We start from the raw sequence: 22,471 nt of genomic DNA, 5'->3' as shown, positions 1-22,471 counted from the left end.
CAGTAGGAAACATATGTTGATTAATAGTATGATCCGAACTCGATTGGACTCAAGTTTTAGTCGGATTCTTCGAACCAACGCTGGTTCGTTATCGTGGTATTGGTTCATGAGCAGGTGGATAGCTTCAGCACAGTCCATCTCCGCTACGATACGTCTCACTCCATAGTTCCAAGCTAGTTGAAGACCGTCAAGAAGAGCCCAGAGCTCAGCATGGAGGACTGAACAATGCCCGATGTTGCGAATATAGCCGGCAACCCAATCGCCTTTATGGTTGCTTCTTGGCCACCACCAGCAGCTTCTTTTGAAAACGGCTCCGTCCGAGTTAAGCTTGAACACAACATCCTCGGGAGGTTGACATGTCTTCGAGTTCTTGTAGCAATCTCCCGTGCCCAAGCTTGAGGAGCTTAAATTATAGTACATTGATTAATAATGTGATACATGAATTAATAGTAAAATTAATACAAAATTCATATAGTATTGTCAATAACTTTCCCTTTTTATCTAAACTTTTTTATTAATCTAAATGTGATTATAAAGTAATTTATGTTCGAAATACTCTCAACTTATTTAATAATAAACGCTCAAATACCTTTGACATACGATATATTCAAATCTTGAACCTCTATAGATAATAATCATCCCTTTAACAATTGAGGTAACTTAATTCGAGTTTTGCACTAACCTTAAATCCTTAATCATCAAGATGTAAGAATATTTTCATTCAAAAAAAAAAAGAATATTCTTTCATTAAAAAAAAGAATATTCTTTCAGATATATGGTTAATTATCTTCAATTAGTTAGTATAATGACCCTACCGATAATCTAAGTTAAAAATAGTTAATTGCATAAAATGACTATAATTATGCCTTTAGTATCTAAACTATTACTTTTAATCCGTTTTAGTACTTAAACTTATAATTTTTTAAAATCATACTTAATGTTTAGTTTTTGCTTTATTTTAGTACTTATCGTTAAAATATTATCGCGTTTAGTACCTAAACTCAGTTTTGGCCTGTTTTAGTACCTAAACTTTTCATTTTTCTAAAATTTAACATTAAATTTTTAACGACAGAGTAATGAAATGAAACAAAAACTAAACTTTAGTTATAGTTTTGAAAAAATTGAAAATTTAATTACTAAAACTGTCCAAAACCAATAATTTAAATACTAAACACATAATTTATCTCATTTTGATTTAGTGGCGGAGGCGCAATCCTCCCATCTACCATTTGATTAATCTTTGAGAGAGTCTAAGGAGAGACAATCTAATTTAAGACAAATGAAAGACGACCGAAAATAATCCTTGCAAGACTGTATGTTTTATTAGAAAATAATCCATGCATCCATCACATACATGATCTAGATTCGGTTTTGTTAGAAAATAATCCATGCAAGACTGTATGTTTTATTACACGTTGGATTTAACCAGTCAGTACAATAGGTATACACACGTGACTAAAATATGGGAATTCGAGGAAATGCATAATCAGAAAAGGAAAGAAGATATCGACGACCACTTGGTCCAATGAGATGAGACACTAGATTCTTTGAGCAAGGTCGGTGATTCGAATCCTAACGTTTGCATACGGAGCAAACTAGGTTGGAAGGATTGTCTCGCGACCCCAATGCAGTATTTGGAGTCAAATTCTTTGGTTGCTTCATCAATGATAGGGACTACAGATGTTAAGCTTAACATACCTTCAAAAGTTGAGGGAATAAAACCGAAGAGCTTATTGTGAGAGAGGGTCAGCTTTTGTAAAGATTTCAATTTCCCAACTTGCTTCCTATAGAAACAAGAATTTCACCATGAAGATAAGAGGGGAGTAATTCCATATGTAGCCTTCAGGATGTATAACTGCTGGAGTCGAGCAGTCGGCTTAATGTTGTTGTGTGAAACAGCCCCAGTGAAAGCAGATTACGAACCGATAGCTCCTGAGAAACTTGCTGCATTCTCGGTCGAGATTGAGACTGGCATGTAAGCATTGTGATGCTACTTTCACAATAGAGACCACTTCCGCTGCTGTTTGTCTCCTCGGAGATGGAAGCCGCTGGTCTAACAGATCTTTAACTAGTAAACCGCCGAAGGATGATGATGATGAGCTTGATGGAGAGAGTGAAGAGAACGATGACGAAATGAAAGATATATCAGATCTCCAGGATGCCTTCCCATAAGAATTTCCAATGTCACAGCTCCAAAGCTGAACACATCGCATTTGTCATTGACTTGCATGGTATACGCAAGCTCTACAAAAGAATAGGCATGCTTAGTACACGTTTATGACTTCAAATTGTGTTCAACAATTTGCTTCATCTAAATTCAGAACAATTACAGGCTTACAGCATAAAAGATGCAAAGAATGAGAAAAACATACCTGGAGCAGATTAACCAAAAGTGCCTTCAAAAGGGGTCCAATTGGATGAGTCAGGCTTTAGAAGCCTAGCAGCACCGAAGTCTGCAACGTGAGCCACATAGTCTGAATCGAGCAGAATATTCTTGATTGAAATGTCCCGATGGACTATGGGAGGGGAGCAGTCATGGTGCATATATGACACAGCATTTGCCAAGCCTTTAACAACATTTACCCTCTTCTTCCAATCAAATTCCGTCGCTTGTTCATCACTCTTTAGTATCTTTTCCAGGCTTCCCACTTCCAAGAACTCGTATACCAAAAGTGAGTGTCGGGGATGGGAACAGAAACCATGAAGATTCAGGATATTCTTTAGTATTTTTAGTATCTTTAGTATTTTGGTCAAGGCCCGAATCTCGCTGTTAAAAGCTTTTTGATCAATCACCCCATCTTCTGGAAGTGGGTGAAGTTTTTTTCACGGCAACCATTTGACCATTAGGCAGTTGTGCCTTGTAAACGCTTCCGTATCCCCCTACTCCAATGCAGTATTTGGAGTCAAATTCTTCAGTTGCTTCGACGATGTTTTCGTACCCCATTTTTCTATTAAAGTTGAAAACTGCAAACATATCATCACTTACTACATCCTGTGGCGTGTTCTCGGTATGCTTTTCTTTTCGTTTTAACGAAGAAAGAATCCCAAAAACATATCATCACAGTTGCACTCACAATTTTACTCTTCTTTTCCTATCAGCATTATGGTTTAAATTTGAGGAACATGAATCCAAACCAGTTATATTTCCGCACAAGCCTTTGTTGTTTATGAAAGCCTCGAATGAAGCCTCTCGAAAGGCCTTGTTGTGTGGAAGAGGATCCTCCAACTGATTGTGGGATATATCAACAGATGTTAAGCTTAACATACCATCAAAAGTTGAGGGAATAAAACCGAAGAGCTTATTATGAGAGAGGTTCATCTTTTCTAAAGATTTCAAGTTCCCAATTTTCTCCGGTATTTTACCAATCAACAAATTGTGACTGAGATCAAGAGCTTCAAGAAAAGAAAAGCTACCAACCTCAAAAGGAATTCTTCCACTGAATCTATTGGCACTCAGATTTAGTTCCAAGAGTTTCTTGAACTTGCTCAACCATCGTGGAATGGAGCCATTAAGTTGTTTGCAGCCAAGTTAAGACCAGCAAGAGCTGACAACATTTCGATTTCTGGAGGAATAATGCCGACAAATGATTATCATTCAGCGTAAGGTTGAACAAGAATTTCAGCTGTCCCAGTTCCTTTAGAATGCCCCCACTTAGATGATTTGAAGAAAGATCACATACCCGTAGCTGAGTTGCTTTTCCAAGTTCTGAGGGTATCTCACCTGATATATTATTGTTCGAGAGCCTTAGAAATGTTAGATTGTGGCACTGACCCAATTTTGATGATAGCTCACCAACCAATTTATTATCACTCAGATCAAGATAATTCAGGTTGGGGTATATGCCTAAATCTTCAGATACATTCCCTGTGAGTTGGTTGTGTTCAAGCCGAACTCTGTATAAGCTGGTACAGTTCTTCAAGCTCTCGGGGATTGGACCTGTGAAATAGTTTTCATATGCAGTAAAATTTTCAAGTACTCCACCAAGGCACACGTGTTGTGGTAAACGGCCAGTCAAGTAGTTCTCACCGAGATGAAATGATTTCAGATTTGTAAGATTGTTCATCTCTGCTGGAATGGAACCACTGACTGTTTTTAAACAGCCTTAAGGTAACAAGAGAACCTAGCATCCCAATTTCTTTTGGTATGGACCCCGAAATTTTATTGCCAGAAAGACAAATATCAGATAAATCGGTTGAATTTCCAATAGATGCAGGGAGAAAATCGACCATATTATTTTCAGAGAGGTGACGTCCATTCAAGGACTTCAACATTCCAGTTTGCTGAGGTACAGAACCAGAGAGTCCATTTTTGTATAAGAAAGAGCAGGTCTGTCATGTTTCCTATAGAAGCAGGAATTTCACCGGAAAGATGATTGGAAGACAAGTCGAGGTATGTTAATCCCGATAGCTTACCAACATCTGATGGAATGGTTCCACTGAGATGATTGGAGCTTAGATCAAGAACAGTAAGTTTGGGGAAAGAAGAGAAGTTAAAACCATGTAGTGTAGCTTTCAAACCGGAACTCAAGGTTTAAATGGCTTGTTGCTAGGAATATGATTAAGAATGGTGAACAAGTATTACATTTATAGCTAACTTACTTTTCTATACTCTTTAGACATTTCAAGCATGCAGCCAACCAGGTCGCACCGTGTCCATTGGGGTTGAAATTTATGGGGGTGACCTTTCTGGCTTCCTGCTCCATATCCTGCTTTTTCCATTCCATTATTGTCTTAGGACGGTCGAAATCAATCACCAGCCCAATTGTCTACGATATTAATGTTTCTCATCTTTTCTTCAAACAACAGTCGATACTGAACCCTAAACGTGTAGATGAACACAATGTTGGATAAACTATTCGTATAACGTTCATTTATTAAATTAAATAAACAAGGACAAATTTTTTATATTTGTTTAATAAACGAATGAACACGAACAAAATTGTGTTCGGGTCATTTATGTTCACAAACAAACTCGTTTATAAGATTATTTATTTGTTTTTTTTTTTTAGTTTTTCACATTTTAAATATTGATGAAGGTAGAGACTAAATTGAATATAAGATGAACTTTGAGGTTCAAACTGTAAAGTCTAAAGAACTTAAGGACTATATTAAAAGGACAAAAAATATATATATTAATCAAAAAGTAATTTAGGTACTTACAGTTAATCCCATGGGACCATGATATTACTCGTTTCCCTTCATTTTTCACTTCTTTTTTCAAGTTACAATCAAAATACCATCAAAACCATCCTTGAATTCAAATAAAATTACATGAAACCAAAATAAATTTAGAACTAATTCACGCCTAATGTGTTTAAATATTTAAATCTAAGACCTCAACAGTTCTGAAATTTACTCCTTACTATTAATAAGATTAACGAGACGGGATAATTAACATATTATTCTTTAAATATTCGATGAATAAAAAGATGCATGTATTTATTTTCCTTTTTTCTTTGTTTTTATCCTTTTTGGCAACTTTCTTACACTTGACAAAGGCCCTCTACCTATTCATGATACTAGAAAACACAGATTATAAAGTGGTATCCTCCATTTTGCTTTACTTTAAAGAGGATTGGATCCACTCTATCTTTAGGATTGGGTAAATGTGCTGATCCCCCACTTCGAATGAGCCAACACTTTCCCCGGCTACTAACTCTTAACTTTCTTTGCACTTTAAACAATTTTTTTTTTAAATTCCGGATGCCTCGATCTTCGACCGAGGAAAACGGCTAATCGTGTACTTATTACACATCAAACACTGTACCTTATCATTCTGTAACTTGATTTGTTCCGTTTTGCCTTTCGACGTACAGATGTTGAAGTCGCCGTAGGCGGAACATGAGCTCTGCAAATGATGGTCGTAGATGTGGCTCCCTGGCAAAGGAAACGGGAACAAAGAGGATTAATGCAAAATTTTCAACATTGCAGACCATTAACAACAATGAGCTCATTATAATCATCATTGTTGGTACTATACATGGAATGACGAGGAATGATAACTGTACAAGCTGACTACGACAGCTATCGGGAGGTTCGTTAAAGCTACGGCATTTTGACTTGATGCATGCAAAACACTACCATCTTTTCAGATGCTTATATGGTTGCCCAAGAAACTAGACCAATTGAATATTCAAAAAAAAAACTTAGTTGGAAGGAAAGATCCATGAAAATGATTTTATAATCTTTCTCGTTATATAGAAAAAAATGAGACATGAATAGCATCAAACTCACGTTTGCCAACAATCACGAATGATCTGTGCAACCATCAGATCAATGTCTTCGGGGATTTCTAGGCGCTTATTTTGGAATCCAACAGCTCCGACAACTTGCATTGGATTCAAACCTTTCCAGGGAATGCATAGAGTAACCAATTCCCATAATATCACCCCGAAACTGTACACATCACATCTGCAGCCAAGCCAGTTTATTCGTATAAGAAACATAATAGATACATCAAAGAGTAAAAACATTCTATTTCACAATTAAAGTGACTTACTTCTCATTGGTCGGCTGATTCCTTAAAATTTCCGGTGCCATCCATTCAGGCTGTGCAGTTCAACAACAAACTTTTACTTCAAGAAAAGAAAAGGATATGATGGATTTGGAGAAACAAGAAAGTAAGACAAAACAAAAAAATGAACATCGAGGATTATCATTTTGTAATATTACCGTTCCAGCAGTAGACTTTGAGGATAGGAAAGTATGATACTTCATGCGTGACAACCCAAAATCACAGACCTGAACAGAGAAGCAAATCGGGGGAAAAAATTGAAAGGCACCTTTCAGTAGAAAATAAAGCAATCTGTTAAAGTTGCTTAAATATACTACAAGCAAAATCAAGATGCTTGGACAGAAAGTAGTTTTGAGATAAGAACCTTTACGACCCAGTTCTTGTCAACAAGGAGGTTTGGTGTTTTCAAATCTCGGTGAATTATAGTAGGATTGCTTGTGTGCAAATAATTCATTCCTTTTGCCTGCAAACGACAAAAAAGCTCCACTTTAACTATTTGAAAACACATGAAGGGAGAAGCGTGGAAGGAAGAGGGAGGGTGGGGAAAGTAATTTATGCTCTAGTGGTTCCTACCACATCAAGAGCCATTCGCATTCTTCTTTTCTCATTGAGTTGAGTATTGGATCGATGCAGCAGCTTATACAAACTTCCCCTGCATAACGAGGGTGGGGCAAGAAGAAATTAAGACAGAATGACCAACCTTGTCATTTTAAAATAATCAATTTCTCTATAGAAACCAGATCAACGATAGAGAGGTTCAGAAATTTATCTGAATATAAATGAAAACTCAGAACTAGAGAAGGATTCATCGTTTTCATACACAGAAAAACACAAGATGCAAGCACCAAGTACCATACATTGCAGTAAATGTATCAAAAACCTGGCATAAGGACAAAACATGGACAACATTCTTATCGGGACAGACTACAGGGTACAAGAATTAAGATTATTTTCAGGATTCATCCTTTAAAACTAGAAGGAAACCAACATGAAGTTCAAAATGGCAGCTACAATCTACATATCCCGTGACAAATGAAAAAGAATGCAAACAAGGTTCATTTACTAATTACGAAAGATATGAGTAAGAATAGAACTATTTGGCTTGTACAAAGAAAATCAACCTGGGAAGAAACTCTGTCAGTATAGAGAAATTAGGGGAATGGGTAACAGCTCCCATGAAAAGAACGACATTTGGATGCCTCAACCTTAACATGATTTCAACCTGCACAAGGTAATCAAATACAGATGATTGACAAAACCTTTCAGTTACACAAAATTTGAGCCGACAAACATGAGAAGAAAGAAACATGTATAAGAAGTAACTTCCTGGGCTCACTTCACATTTAAATTGAACCAATGCATCACCAGAGAAGTCTTGATCCAAAAACTTCTTCACAGCAACCTCCTGAAGGGAAAGGAAAGACAATTAGACACAAACATTCATAATGTAAACAACATTATAAGACATTAAAGAGAGGCTTGGAAAAAACCATATAAAGCAACCAATAAAATAATTATTTAAAAGAAACTGCTGCCAATCTCTTCGTAGACTTGCTACAGCAGTAAGAGATTGTTGAGTTTTACTGATTTCCTATTACAGAAAATGGCATAAACAATGCCAATGTCATGACTCGGTGAAAGAAACCTAAGGAAATTTTGGCATGTAGCAGTAGCACTGGTATTGTGGTAACCATAACATCTAGTAGTATGCTACCACTAAAAGTTCCATGAAATAAAATTAGAAGCAAATGTGACTCACAGTGCCATTCCAATCTGCTCGGTAGACCTCACCATATGATCCTGCAAGGCAAGAATTCACTTACTATGGAAGTGCGCACTGGTAGAGAACAATCAAGTCGTATTCAAGCAACTACTACATTCAATTGTAGATCCAATTAAACATGAATATAAAGAACTCAAACAGCTAAGCTAGCTTCTCTTCTTAAATCAATAGTACCAAAAAGTAGGCATAACCTATTTCACAAACATAATTTGCAGCTACCCAATCCAGAAGACTTGCACCATCCTGTTCAGATAGAATATGAACCATACTGGATTGGCCTCTAGAAGTATGCTAAACCGAATGCCAGTGTAGGAAGAGATACGATATACTGATAAAAGATAGGATAAGCTGAGATTAGAGAGTAGGATGCACTGTCAAACAATTAATAGATCTTTTGCTGATTACATTCAGCTTTTCACATCCCGCCAGAATTTGTTTAATTGGATTACAAGCTGTATCACATTAATAATCAAAAAATGTCACCCAGAACTAGAATAAATAATGGAAAGCAGAGCGACGGACATGTATTAAAATGAACAAGATTTATTGTGCTATTATGAAACCTTACCAATACCAATGCGTTCACCAAATTGAAGATTCTCCCATGGAATTTCCCATTCTGAAGCTTCTTTTAGCATAGGGGAAATCTTCTCACTGCACCCATTGCTAGCCAGAAGCAAATCACTATCTGTGGTTTCAATCAATTCCAATGCAGATTCTTTATTGACACCAGTACCAGAAAAGTCCTCTGTATTAATTTCTCATCAATGGCCAAGACATTTTCTGGCAGTATTTGGCAAAAACCATTAGCAGAGAAGGAAGACTTACGAACTTGTATCCAATCATCAGCTGAATTACCAAGAAGAAATCTCTCATTTGAAGCATCAGATGTAACATTAGCATTTATCGCATTAGTTTCTAACTCCTTTCGGTGCTTAGTCATTTGCTTTAGCCTCATATTGGAATTAATATTTTCTGAAGCCTCTATTACAGTGGATACAAGACAGTGCTCATTGCTTAACAAATTTGAATTACAGCTAGCAGCATCTACATTTGTCCCTTTCACTACTTGTTTCGGCATACTTTGTTCACTAAGATCCTGAGAACTAATATCCATGAACAAATCTGGAGGAGGTGATGCACCACTCTCCAACAAAACTGCATGCAATTTCTGAGCAAACTCCGGGCCCTTTGCTGCGCTAATAACATACTTTGAAACATTTTTAACTTTTCTCTTTTGCGCTGGTGAAGGTTTTTCATGAATGTCAGAAAAGCCATCACTATGGTTAGGTGCTGAGGGAAGAAGCTTCCCAAACTCCTGCTCAGATCTCTCGGCAACATCTCTTCTGGCAAGGTCCATCCCATCTTCATTTGTCTGACAGCTTGCAAATTCTGCTGCCCTCGTGACACCAATTTTAATTCCCATATTTAGAGCAGCTGAAACTGCCAAATTTTCAATTTCTTTGTCAAGTACCAAACACGAACCTTGAGAGGCTTCATTAAAGCCCCTTACATCCAGTGCAGACTTTAGGAGCTGACAGCTAGGTACTTCAGCAGGAATTAGTGTTCCAGGAGCACCCATCAGATCAATAATATATTCACTGCATTATTTCAGATAATTGTACATCATCAAAACTTGTTCCAACACAAAATAAAAAATTTCACATTGGCCAGAAAACAAAACTGCATAAAGCAGATGACAGGTTGGCACTAAAAAGGATATATATAAAGACTTATGTGCATTTAGCATAAAGGGGGGGGAATATAAACTAAGAATGGGGGAGAACAATTTTTTTTAACTAGTAATCTTGTATGGCAACACGTTGAGGAAATAATTCAAGAAAAAAGACCCCAATGTGCACAAATTCTAGAAATGCAGAGTATAGTTACTAAAATCTTAGAAGAATTTCTAGATTTCAGCAGGAGGAACCTACCTTCCATTGTTGATTCTAACCAAGTTCACAGTTCCATCGTCTGTACCGGTGTAATAGCTCCCTTTGACGAGCATGCATGGAAGATTAATTCTATCAGCTAGAACCTAAAAGCAGAAGCAGGATACAATTTCTCTTAAAAATGATCCAGACACATTCATCACTAATAAAGGGTAAAATGTCAAAAGTGGCAGGATATTCTGACTAGCTAAAAGGAAAACACAATCCTGTCATAGGCTAATTTTAACATTACGGAAATAAGTTGATTTAAAACCTTAAACAGCAGGGCTCTGTGGCGTGAAAGTCCAACATCAAGTCTTCCCAATGGAAGAATGATACTGTTAAGAGAATTCCGTAACTCATAACTTCTCAAGTTCCACATTCTCAGCATTTCTTCAGCATCAGCTACTGGACCGCCCATTCTGTAAACAACTATTTCTGAAATTTTCTGAATCAAGTCACTCAAAACCAGGCCATGGCCTAAAGCTCGGGACTGCACATATATATTATACACTCTTTTCTCAAGCTCTTGCAATTCAGGATCAAGCAACCGGTTAACCAATATTGCTTCATAATCAACCTTTTCTGACACTGATACTGCTTGAAGATCAACCAAAGATGGCATCTTTCCTTCCAGACCAAGCGTTGAGGCAATGCCATACACATCATAAAATCCATCCACAATTTTTTCATTATAGTTTACAACATTGTAGTTCTGAAAATAGCACACAAATATGAATAAGTTTCCATTTTAAAAAGAAAAGGGAAAAAACCAATTAATTGGTCCTGACATTTGTCTCACTGAAGACATGAACAGGAACCTTTCGGCCTGTACAGCTAATCCAACTGAAGAAAACCATAATAAAAACTAACATCTACTAGTATTCATATCCATATCAGCATTTCCTAAAAAATATTCTAACAAAATAATTAAACCAGAAAAATAAAGAAGAATCATAATAACAGGAAAGGAGACACTAATGTTCTCTACTAATGAAAAATATATCTCAAAGAAACATACATGTAAAGTTTATGGAAAGAAACCATAAGGAAAAAAAAAGTTACCCAATTAGCTACAATTAAAAAGGACACTCGCATTATATAGCAGAGCTTAAAGAAAAAAGGAAATTTTCAAATAATAGGAACACAAACCATAGCTGACAAGTGACCAGCAAAACTTCAAGTAGTAAAAAGATGAGCAATTATTGGATAAAATGAATAAAAACCAAAAAGGATGCACCAATGATATATTTAGCAAAACTTCAATTAATATAAGTAGCAAGATTAATGGAGCTTGACATGCAAATCAAAAATATTTGTAAACAGTAACAATAAAAATAAGTCTTGAACAATTGAGTTTCTTATCAGAATCAATCCAAGAAAAATGGAGAATACAAAAGGGAAATAAATAAACACACTATAAAATATGAAATGCGAGAAAGTCATATAAAAGGGGGGAAAGGCAGTTGGATAGTAAAACCGATTCAAACAAGAACTGCAATCCCGATAACCTATAAATGAATAAAATAACAATATATTTCAAATATATGTGTAACAAAAAATAATATATTACCCAATAACGAAGAGAGAATAACTCGATTAAAACGTTGGCTTCGGGCACGGGGCCGGCGAGGCTAATTCTTTTAGCAGCGTCGATCTGAGCCGTCTCGGGATCTGAGGCACTGATCGCCAAAGCCAATTGCATCTGAAACTCTTCTTCTAATAAATTAAAATCCCCCTCATCTCCAGCCTTTCGATCTCCCCCGACCAATTCAACGGCCCCGATCCTCCCCATTGTATCTGAACCAACCGAAGATGCCGAAGAAATAGAATACGTCGTAGTTCCTTGTCCCGTCACGGTCGGACTCCGACGCGGACTGGAGCTGATCACCGGCTGCGCCTCCGCCAATCGTTGATGCTCATTTAAACCACTTCCGATGTGGAGTTTCCGGAAGAGATGCTTCATTTTCGGCATCGATCATCAACGACGACGGTTTTCCGTTCGCCGTTTCTTCTTTCAATTTCTTTTTTTCTTCTTTAGACTTTTTTTTTTGAAATTTTATTTATTGTTTTTTTCTCGGTGTTTTCTATTTTTGTATTGAGTTTAATCTGCGGCCTTATCCTACGCCCACTAGTTTCAAAATATATTCGCTTAACCTGCGCACTCTTCTCCGCTAAGCTGCCCGTAATTGACATGACTTTTAAATTAACCGCTCACCCATTCCCTCCAATTCACCACACAAAATAATATTAATCAATCAATTAATTAATTGGATAAATTACAAATTTCATCACTGAATTTTACTCTCTCGTATTTTACTTACTGAACTTCAAAAGATTTTAATTTCCTCACATAACTTAATACATTGGATTTTTTTGTCATTGAACTTTTCAGTCTCTTCTATTTTGGTCACTCCGCAGTTAAATAGTTAAAAGGTGTTAAAAAAAGTCATTTTAAAAGAACAAAATTTTCACAAAAATGGTGTTATTTTGCATATATATAACAGCCCATTTAAAGTTTTAATTATTTAACCGTCAAGTCATAAAAAACCCAATGTATTAAGTTCATAGAGATAATTGAAAATATTTAAAGTACAATGAGTGAAACGGGAGAAAAAGTAAAGTTCAATTGCTAAAATTGTAATTTACCCAAATTAATTCTACTTCTTCCATTATTGGTACTATTCTTATATTTTAACCATGTTCCCTTAGGTGAAAGCAATCCCTTAACAGCTTATTATTTACACAAACCAATTTATCTCAGTGATTAAAGGAATCATTGTTGTTCCTAGAGGTTATAGGTTCGAGCACCAGGTATTGTGGATCAACGTGCTTGAGCGTTCATTGTCAAATGACTGAGAATATTTAGAACATATACTACTTTGTAATCACCTTAGTTTAATAAAAAAAATTGTTATTAGTATTTTAAAAAATAACCTTTTCTATTAGTGCTAATAACTTTTTGGTCGAATTGTCGTTTTAGTTTCACCGCCATGTTGAATTTTCAAATTTAACCTATTCTTTTAATTTAACATAATTTAATCCCTTAGTTTTTACAATGCATTAGTTAATACGAGAGGATTCAGGGAATGGAAGAACACTCTCTATACTACAACACATTGATCCCTTGGTCTTAAATATTAGACTAATGTATAAATTTATTGTTGATTGAATATGATATAGTAAATTGGTTTAAATTAAAATAAAGAGATTAATTCTTAAATTATAAAATAACAGAGGGATTAAAATTAAAATTCAACCTTAATGAACTGTAGTTCATTACGGAAGTCAAACCACAACTTTCCAAAATCATTGACTTCGATTTAAAGTTTTCAAAAGACTATGATTAGTTTATATATAATACTTTGTAAGGTCGAACCGACACTCATATCAATAATATTAATGTTCTATCGTTAATATAAAAAAACCTATAATTAACGCACAAAATTAATAATTTAAAATTTTTTATTAATACGATGTAAGTAAAAGGCAATATTTGTTCATAGATTATTCTCCATCATTTGACATTGAACATGCATACCCCTGATGTTCCTGGAGTTCGAATCCGGAACCTTAAAGAATAACAACAATTCTTTTACCATCGAGGTTGCTTGGTTCGTGTAAAATAGATAAATTCAAGCATACTAATAATTTTTAGGGTAAAGTATGCAAATGGTACCCCGATTATAAGGTGATGATTTGTTGAGTCTATTTACTATTGAAAATTATAAAATGATACCCGATTATAAGACATTGTTTCGTTGAGTCCCTCTCGACTATTCATATGTTCAAAACTTGTTATTTTTTTTTGGTTAAAAAATTCGACGGTTGTCTAAAATGGACTCTAACATGCTCACTGTGATATGATAAAATTTGATCATAAAATTTGATCATAAATTATTAGTTTTGGTCTGTTTCAGAATTTAAACTTTTAATTTTTTTCAAAAATCATACATAATGTTTAGCTTTCATTTCATTTTAGTACCCCGCCATTAAAAACTTAATGCATTGAGTACTTAGATTATCAGCTTTGACCCGTTTTAGTACCTAAACTTTCAAAAATAAATTCAAAATTTAACGTTGAATTTTGAACGAGGTACCAAAATGAAATAAAAACTAAACTTTAGGTATTATTTTGAAAAAAAATAAAAAGCTTAGGTATTAAAACGGATTAAAACTGATAGTTTAAATACCAAACGCGTAATTTACCCATATTTCTAAACCAGGCTGGACCTCACACGCATCTAAATTAGGTTTTCCGTCCATGCAAATCGCTAATAACGCTGAAATTTTCCTTTGCAAGGGATAAGGCCGCTTTTAGTCTGTAAACTTAGTGTTCTTTTTAATTTGTTCCTTGAATTTTTTGTGTCCACTTTGGTCCTTGAACTCGTGCCATTAAAATAACAAAAATTCCAAACTCAAGGATTAATATCAGCTTATTGTATTTGGGCTTCAAATGATTGAGATCCCAATCAACTAATATGGTGCGATAGTAATAATCTGAGCCCTCATATTATAGGGCTTTAAGGCCTACTGCCAGAGGAGGAGGAAGCAATGACAGCCATTCCGGCAGACGAGGAGTCAGACTCTGAAGCCTGCAATGTCTAACTCACAGCTTTCAGCGTCAACGCCATTGACGGTAAAGAATGGAAGCAGCGATGAAGGTAACAACTAAGTTACCGTCAATAACCGTGAAGTGCTGTAAGAGGAAGAGCTGCTTGTTATCTCCTTGTAGGACTATACAGTATCTATTCCAGTTTCTCTTCTTCGACAAAACCCTCATCTGAGAACTTGCTTTCATCGTCGGAGCTCGTTAAAAATACGCATAATTTCTAGGCAACATATCCTGAAGCTCAGTCTCCAGCGACTTCGATGCTTCTTTTCGCTTTAACATTATCATATTTTAGTTTTAGGTAAGCTAGATTAATAGTAATCAAACTATTACTTTTATATTTTGATATACTACACACATTAAGCCTTGAGAAGCCTCGTGAACAAGTATAAAAATCATAACTCAAGCTTGGGAAGCCTCGAGAACAAGTATAAATATCATTAAGAAAATGAATACGAACACACACACACACACATATATAAATATATAAATTTGAGCACCATGGGATGATATTTGTACCTTAAGAAACCCTATATGATAAAATGAATACAAAAACTACAATCTTATATCCACTCTCTTCAAGAAGTTAACTAGTCCATAACCCTCTCCTTTTCTCTAGTGCTTTCTATATATAGCACAACAATCCTGCATATTGTCCAATAGGACCTATGAATATGATGATGTACATATCATTATTTACCCCTATTTCTGATAGCTTCAATGCAGCACGTGGCAAAAGAATAGAATGCTTTAACTAGTTTACCGGTAAGAAGTAAGAACACAACATTTTTTGCATTCGGAGGTTGCTTTCTGAAACAACCCTACCTTGTGCAATTGAGATCCTGGCTAAATTCAAGCCAAAGAGGTATTATACATCATCGGGTGGCAATGTTGGGCTTTTGGAGCACATTCCGATCTTGTGAAGCTCCCTAAGTTTGGTAGCTGGATTGCATAAACCTGAAAAGCGACATCAGTTTATTCACCATAGAGATCAGACACAGATTATCATTAACAGATTTCACAAAGCTATATTTCATCATAAGGCATAGCTTAAGCATTAGCCAAAGAGCAAGCTATACACATAATACGCAACTCATCCAATAAATAGTGAATCTGATAACATCCAGTCTCAAAACTCTATAAATTTCAAAGCGCAAGGCCGCTTTACAATGACAATATGAAGGTAAAGAAGCAAAGACAGAATTCATGGCATCAGCGAGAAAATGAATGTGGAAATGTGCTTGAGGAACTAGATTTGTGCAATTGTGCAGATTTGAAACCTGGAAGGATACTAGCAGGAACTTAACACACTATGGTCTATGGGCAAATGCACAAATTCCAATTCCATTTACCGATGACTGTCAGACTCAGAGCTTTACTATGGAAGGAAAAGTAGACCAACACGGAACAGGCATATCTTTAAAATATCGATAACACATATGCAGTCTCAAGCATTTATCACATCCAAGCATCTCGTTAATATAGAGCATAACGGGGTTTATTATCATGGTTCTTTTACCTGAGCATCTTGGAATATCCCAGACTGCTATTGATGTAGGTGTACATCTAGGATCACATATTGCTCTGTTATCTTCATGATGCACGTTCATGGCTAGCATCCATGATCCAATGGTGACATCCTCATTGTTGAACATCCTCAAACTGAAAGGTTGAACACCTCATTTCATAAAAGCATAACTACGAGGGGTGGAGGAAAGGAGAGCGATTGAGAGGCTATAGAGAAGAGAAACAATGAGGATAAAAAACATACAAATAAAACCAATAACTTTGATATCGTATGTTATGGAGAGGTTATCAAAAATGAAGAAGCGGGATAATTAGAGCTATATGTGTTTGCAACATAACTAACTTTTTGATTCACTTTGCAGTAGCCTTGCCTACTTTCTTTAAATGAATGCCAATATCATTTATCCAAGAAAGAAAAGGTGATTAAGTCTGCAACTATGAGAATATATTTACTACAACCTATTGAAATGAATGACCGAAGTCTGATTTGATAATAAGAAGTTGCATTGTTTAACAGCTTGGTGATTCCCAATGAGTAGAAAAATAGGGCATAAATGAGCTACAAGCTCAAGGAAATGCATTCTTTTATATTAAAAACTCATTTTATCAAACTCGTCAATCATGATATTAGGTCAAAAAACAAATATCCAAGTTTCAAGACAAAATATGAGAAGGTTGCGACTTAAATGTCAGACACTGAATAGCAGCAACGATAATTATTTTAAGCAGAATTCAATCAGGTGCATAAAAACAACACGGAATTTATTCCATGGCCGACTCAATTGGAAGAATGATCATGATTCAAGAGTAAAAATAGCATTTGAGCCAAACTCAAAGCGAAGGCAAACCTGTTATTCCTAGCAGATGCCAATGAAGCCACCACCTCTGCAGAGAGAACATATATAGGACCATAAGCATGCAAGAAATACTCATTTCCAATCAGATGTCCTGATTTCTCATACCTGAAAATTTATACTAATAAATCCTCCAACAATTTTACATATTTCAGGGTAGAATATAAATCACAAAATGAAAATATTCGTACCATTTCAATTTAGGATCAGTTATCACAGGTCCCTTCTTCATGCACCCAATGTAAGTCATCTTCTCGCTTCGTTCCTTGGCAAGAAGAGTCGCAAGCCGATCTAATGAAAGTAAAACAAAAAAATTAACACCATATTCAACATGTAAACATTCGAAATCACACACTTTGGAATTTACCTGGACGCAAATAAAGGTCATCATCAGCTTTGACATAATAATCTGCTTCGAATAGCTTAAAAGCAGCCTTGAAGAATGCTAATCTGAGAGGGGCAAAAAGAAAAAGATTTACATTTACATGATGAAACAAGGCCATTGTTTACATTAATATGCTGGTGCTAAACATTAGCATATTGTTTTTCTTACGTTTTGTAAGGAAGCTTAAGATATTCTTCTTCAACATCTATCAACATGAAATCTCTATACGTTTCAATCTCTTTCTCAATCATTGCCATTTTCTTCGCATCTTTTGATTTCCCTATCACAAATCTGAAACCCAGACCGGTAGCTTCCTCCAGCCTTGATAAAAAAAAACGTCAATTGTTAAAATTTTGAAGAAACAAAAGAACCCGAATGGGGAAAATGTGAGTTATACCTCAAAAGGCCCTCTGGATCGGAAGGGAACCAGGTGCAACGAAGGGCATCTCGGCGGTCACCGGATTCGAACCCAGTTTGGATGCCGACGAACCCGAGAAGTTTGGGGCGATCAACCAAACCTTTGCTACTGTCATCGCCGAGCTTTGCGGAATCTGAGGAAGAGTAGAAGGCTCGGAAAGTGTCCTCCGATTTGCCACATCGGAAAACAGGTAAGGGTTGGTTGCGGCGGATGGTAGAGACGGCGAAGAGTGTGCCAGCGAGACCGATGAAGAGGCAGAGGAGTGAAAAGACAAGGAGAGGCAAGGGAGTTCGAGTCGAGGAAAATGAGTAAAAGGGCTTCGATGGCTTTAAGGGTTTGACGGAATAGAAGGAAGGGAGCGGAGCGCCGCCTGCGGAACCGCCGGATCCGGCGGGGGAGCGGTGGGAGAAAAGGGGCATTTTCGGTGAATTATGGGCCGAAGGATGTGAGAAAATACAGTAAATTGGTAACGAAGAAAAAGTTTTGGGTAAATTACAAATTTGGTAACTGAAATTTATACTCTTATGTACTTTGAATTTTTTAATTTATTCCTTGAACTTAATACTTTGTGTGTTTTTATCACTCGACCGTTAAATAATTAATGATATTAAAATGAATTATTATATAGATGTAAAATGACATCGTTTTGATGAAAAAAAATCTAAAATGGAGGAGAGTAAAATTCAGTGACAAAAAATACAAAGGGTATTAAGTTCAGTTAAAAAATTGAAAAATTTTAAAATTAAGTAAGCAAAATAAAAGACAGAATAAAGTTCAATGATAAAAATTTGAAATTTACCCCCAAATATTTTTAACAGGAGTTACTCACTGAGCTGAATAGTCGTGTACCCATGTAGGAGTAACACCAGTCACACACTGAGTTGAATAATTTTTGGTAGTTGCCGGTTGGCCTTTCTTTTTCTCACCCATTTTTGCACCCTTCACAGCTACACTAACAAGCAACAAACTTACACTTCTTTCGATCATTTAAAAAAAGGTATAATAACAACTCTAGCCCCTAATATTTATTCCTCTTGTTATTTTGACCCTAACTCCCCTTTTCCTCCCTTTAGCATTCAACCATAAAATTGGTCAAGTTCTTCTAATCACCATTTTACTATGTGTAAATCATGAATTTAATCTTTTCTAGTTTATTTTTCTTCAACTTCATACACATTACTGGGGGGGAAAGAGTTTGTAGCACAGATTGAACCGTCAATTCTTATTGAACATGGAGGTGAACTTTCACACTACAGATATAGAATTGCATCTTCTTTACAACAGTTTAGAAAATGTGTGGAGCTTGAAATGGACAAAGAAAAGGGTTTCATGGTTTGTTGTTGAATTCCAAAACAAAATGCACAAATGAAAGAACTATCCTGTAGTAAATTCTTAGGCCCAGATAGCAAGGGAAGCCATTAAACCAGCTCCTAGGAACAGCATGAAGTAAGATACTACTTGAAGTCTAAAATTGCAGCTCATCCTCTTACTCAGAAAATCAGCAGCAATTAGATCCACTAATGCCATGTAAACCAGGATGCCGGCCGATAAAGAGTCCAATATGCCTTCGGTAACCAGAGCTGCCGGGCTGTAAGGGTTGTAGAACGAAGCGGCGCCAATCCCGATGCCGATTCCGGCCGGGGTCGTCATGGCGAAAAAACATGCCATGATCGTGGCTGATAGGGTTTTGAATTGTGCTTGGGAGATGCAGCCTCCAAGGGCAAATCCTTCGAAGAATTGATGAAACGATAGTGCCGCAATTAGAGGTCTTATTGTGCATGGACTCTGGGAAACACCCAGTGATAGGCCTATGATGACCGAGTGTGAAACAATCCCAAGCTCCAAAATCTGCAAAATAACAGAAAAAGAGACATTACAACCAATCAAAACACTATTGTAAGGCATTGAATGGAACAATCTGTTACATACAAATTACATAACAAACCTAAATGCTTATCAATAATGGAAAAGTTAATCAGATGAACATCATTTTTCATGAGACACGGATGATTGATCAATCACAAAGGTGATGCTTAGAAAGATGTCAATAAACTTGAATGGCATCAGAGAAACAAAGGGCAAAATCTTTTCCTAAGCATCATTGCTCTGGTAGGGAATTAACAAATATATACATCGGCACATGAGACGAAAATCAACAGTGAATGAAAGGGTTAGTGAACAGTTCAACCTTAAGTCCTACTATAATATTAAAGACGCGTTTAGAAATTACTTTGCTATCAAAAATCCCAGTTTTCTCCGTTCATGATGCCATATGTGAACTCATGACTTTACTAGGTTCTTCCTGCTAGATCAATTGGAAAAATTCAAACTCATGATTTTACTTGAAAGACCTAGAGCTTTATCCTACTATACGAACCAATGCTGGATTACCAGAAAATTCTTGATTTAACATCACCATTCATTTTTTCCCAATGACAAGTTGACACCAAACCAATAAAGCAACCTCTAAATTCCAACACCTTTTGCTATTTGACCATCAAAACAATCGAGGGTCCACCATGGAAGCAAACGAATCGCACTGTGTTTGCTAAACTGTCTCACTCAAATGGAGTCATTGATGGCACTCCAAGACAATACGTTCAAGTCGAAGAAATAAATTACCTGGGATACCACGACGTGCCTAACGCTACTATCATCGTCCCCATGACCATGACCATGACCGTGTCCGTCACTATGTGCATTTTCATCATCATGATCATGTGGACGCGTCTTTAGCAATCCATCACATCCATCTTGTCCATGTGCATGACTATGCCTATGGTGTGCAGCATGCGCATGCATCCCCACGATGTGCATTCCCCCACCTTCTTCTTCCCCAAAAACCTTCCCTGTTGTTCCATCCTTATTATCCACAACTAGTACAATCCCGGTGTCTGAATCCGGATCCAACGATCCGACCCGAGCCTGCTCTCCAGTACTTGCTTTAGCAATACCTTGTTTCCTCTCGTAGTACTGAGTGCCCACAAAATCAACAAGCAGAGTGACTAGAGATGCGATCATGGCGAAGAAGCCAGGGAATGGGAATTTGGACCATGGGAATTTTGGCAAGCAAGGATCTGTCAGAGCTTCGGTACCACCGGCGAGCATGTGGACGAAGCCGGTGGCGAGGATCACCCCGGCCGCGAAGGCCTTTGCGGCGACGAAGAGACTACCGTCTGTACGGAGGAACTTACGGTGCTTTCCGATGAGTGGGATAGCGACGCCGACTACTCCGGCGAGAAGGATTGAGGCTATGGCTATGACCTTTAACTGCAACGCCGCTGGTTCATCGCGACAATTCTCTAGCTCAGAGGATTGGCAACTTGTGTTGCTCATTGAATCGGTTATTGTTTGCAAAAAGGATACTGTTTACTCAATCAAAGCGAAACAAATTCAAAAAAATAATCAAAACTGATGAAACTATTGGCATAATTGAACAATTTCGCAGCTAAATTGGGCTGAATTATGAAATCCCAGCACCCAAAAATCAATCATTTTTCGAAATTAAATCAATTCCCAATGTTTCCCACAGGCCAATAACATCATAAACGGAAAATAAAAGAAAAAAGTAACAGAATTAACCTCGGAAAAGAGTACTGTTTGATCCCAAACGATCAAGTCGGAGCAGCGGCAATATATCCTACAAAAAAACACCACGAATTAAGAAAACAACAAAAACCCAGAAACAATAACAACACAGATTTCAATCCCAAACAACTAACCTCGATGAAGAACATGAGAATAGAGAATCAAAAGCAAAGCAATAGGTGGGTTCAATTTAATCAGAAAGATGGATAGAAAGAGAAAGAAATAAACGCAAAAGGGTTCTCCTTTTCGTTACTGTTTAGAATGACGAATCAAAGTGGAGAAGATGGAGGAAGAATCTTGGAACAATACTTATACATATATGTATGTAAAGATTGTGAGAGAAGGAGATGTTTAAAGCGGTAGTTATAAATAGGGAAGCGGCAGCACCGTAGGAGGGATGGTAAGACAAACAGAAAATAAAGGGAATCATAATAAGGAGAGAGTGTCGACATTGTTTGACGAAAAGCAGAGGCTAGAGCAAGAGGTAGCGTCCAAAGCTGCAATCTTTTGTTAAAATATGAACTCTTATATGTCGACATTGTTTCTTCATTTTAGTTTCTCTCTCTCTCTCTCTCTCTCTCTCTCTCTCTCTCTCTCTCTCTCTCTCTCTCTCTCTCTTCCATGTTATCAAACAGTCTTTTCAGGTTTAATTCTGGACTTAGTGCCTTCATTATGATGAATTGTGAGGTTTCATCTTCTATTTTTATTTGGTCCTTTTGTTATTTGAACTAGGGGTTTTAAATCCAGGTATCCGGGTCCTCGGGTATTTGATTAGCCGGCCCGTGTCCCGGCCCATATATTGGAGTACCCAGTAATTGAGTATTTGAATTTCGCGGGCACCCAGAATTCAGGTAAACAA

General features: G+C 36.7%; 2 protein-coding genes and 2 pseudogenes across 2 annotated transcripts; all 4 read right to left on the bottom strand.

Moving 5' to 3' along the window:
• Positions 1–1,842: 1,842 nt before the first annotated feature.
• Positions 1,843–4,724, bottom strand: LOC120183575 (annotated as a pseudogene).
• Positions 4,725–5,538: 814 nt separating this feature from the next.
• On the bottom strand, positions 5,539–12,317 carry LOC120183589 (annotated as a pseudogene).
• A 3,077-nt stretch (positions 12,318–15,394) lies between these two features.
• Positions 15,395–18,497, bottom strand: LOC120183650 (probable beta-1,3-galactosyltransferase 12). The gene is made up of 7 exons (XM_039188318.1): positions 18,004–18,497; positions 17,775–17,927; positions 17,589–17,671; positions 17,413–17,512; positions 17,216–17,329; positions 16,360–16,502; positions 15,395–15,797 (listed from the first exon to the last, which is right to left on the bottom strand). Exons 1-7 carry the CDS (start codon positions 18,441–18,443, stop codon positions 15,709–15,711), a joined length of 1,122 nt encoding a protein of 373 aa, XP_039044249.1. The 5' UTR covers positions 18,444–18,497; the 3' UTR covers positions 15,395–15,708.
• An 836-nt stretch (positions 18,498–19,333) lies between these two features.
• Positions 19,334–21,933, bottom strand: LOC120183649 (zinc transporter 4, chloroplastic-like). The gene is made up of 4 exons (XM_039188317.1): positions 21,747–21,933; positions 21,607–21,664; positions 20,647–21,389; positions 19,334–19,872 (listed from the first exon to the last, which is right to left on the bottom strand). Exons 1-4 carry the CDS (start codon positions 21,759–21,761, stop codon positions 19,417–19,419), a joined length of 1,272 nt encoding a protein of 423 aa, XP_039044248.1. The 5' UTR covers positions 21,762–21,933; the 3' UTR covers positions 19,334–19,416.
• Positions 21,934–22,471: the final 538 nt, after the last annotated feature.

This window comes from Hibiscus syriacus, unplaced genomic scaffold (genome assembly GCF_006381635.1).
Source record: "Hibiscus syriacus cultivar Baekdansim isolate YM2019G1 unplaced genomic scaffold, ASM638163v2 tig00112800_pilon, whole genome shotgun sequence".
NCBI classification, from domain to species: domain Eukaryota; kingdom Viridiplantae; phylum Streptophyta; class Magnoliopsida; order Malvales; family Malvaceae; genus Hibiscus; species Hibiscus syriacus.
Note: the sequence above shows the minus strand (reverse complement) of the source record. Positions and strands in the feature narration are given on the sequence as shown.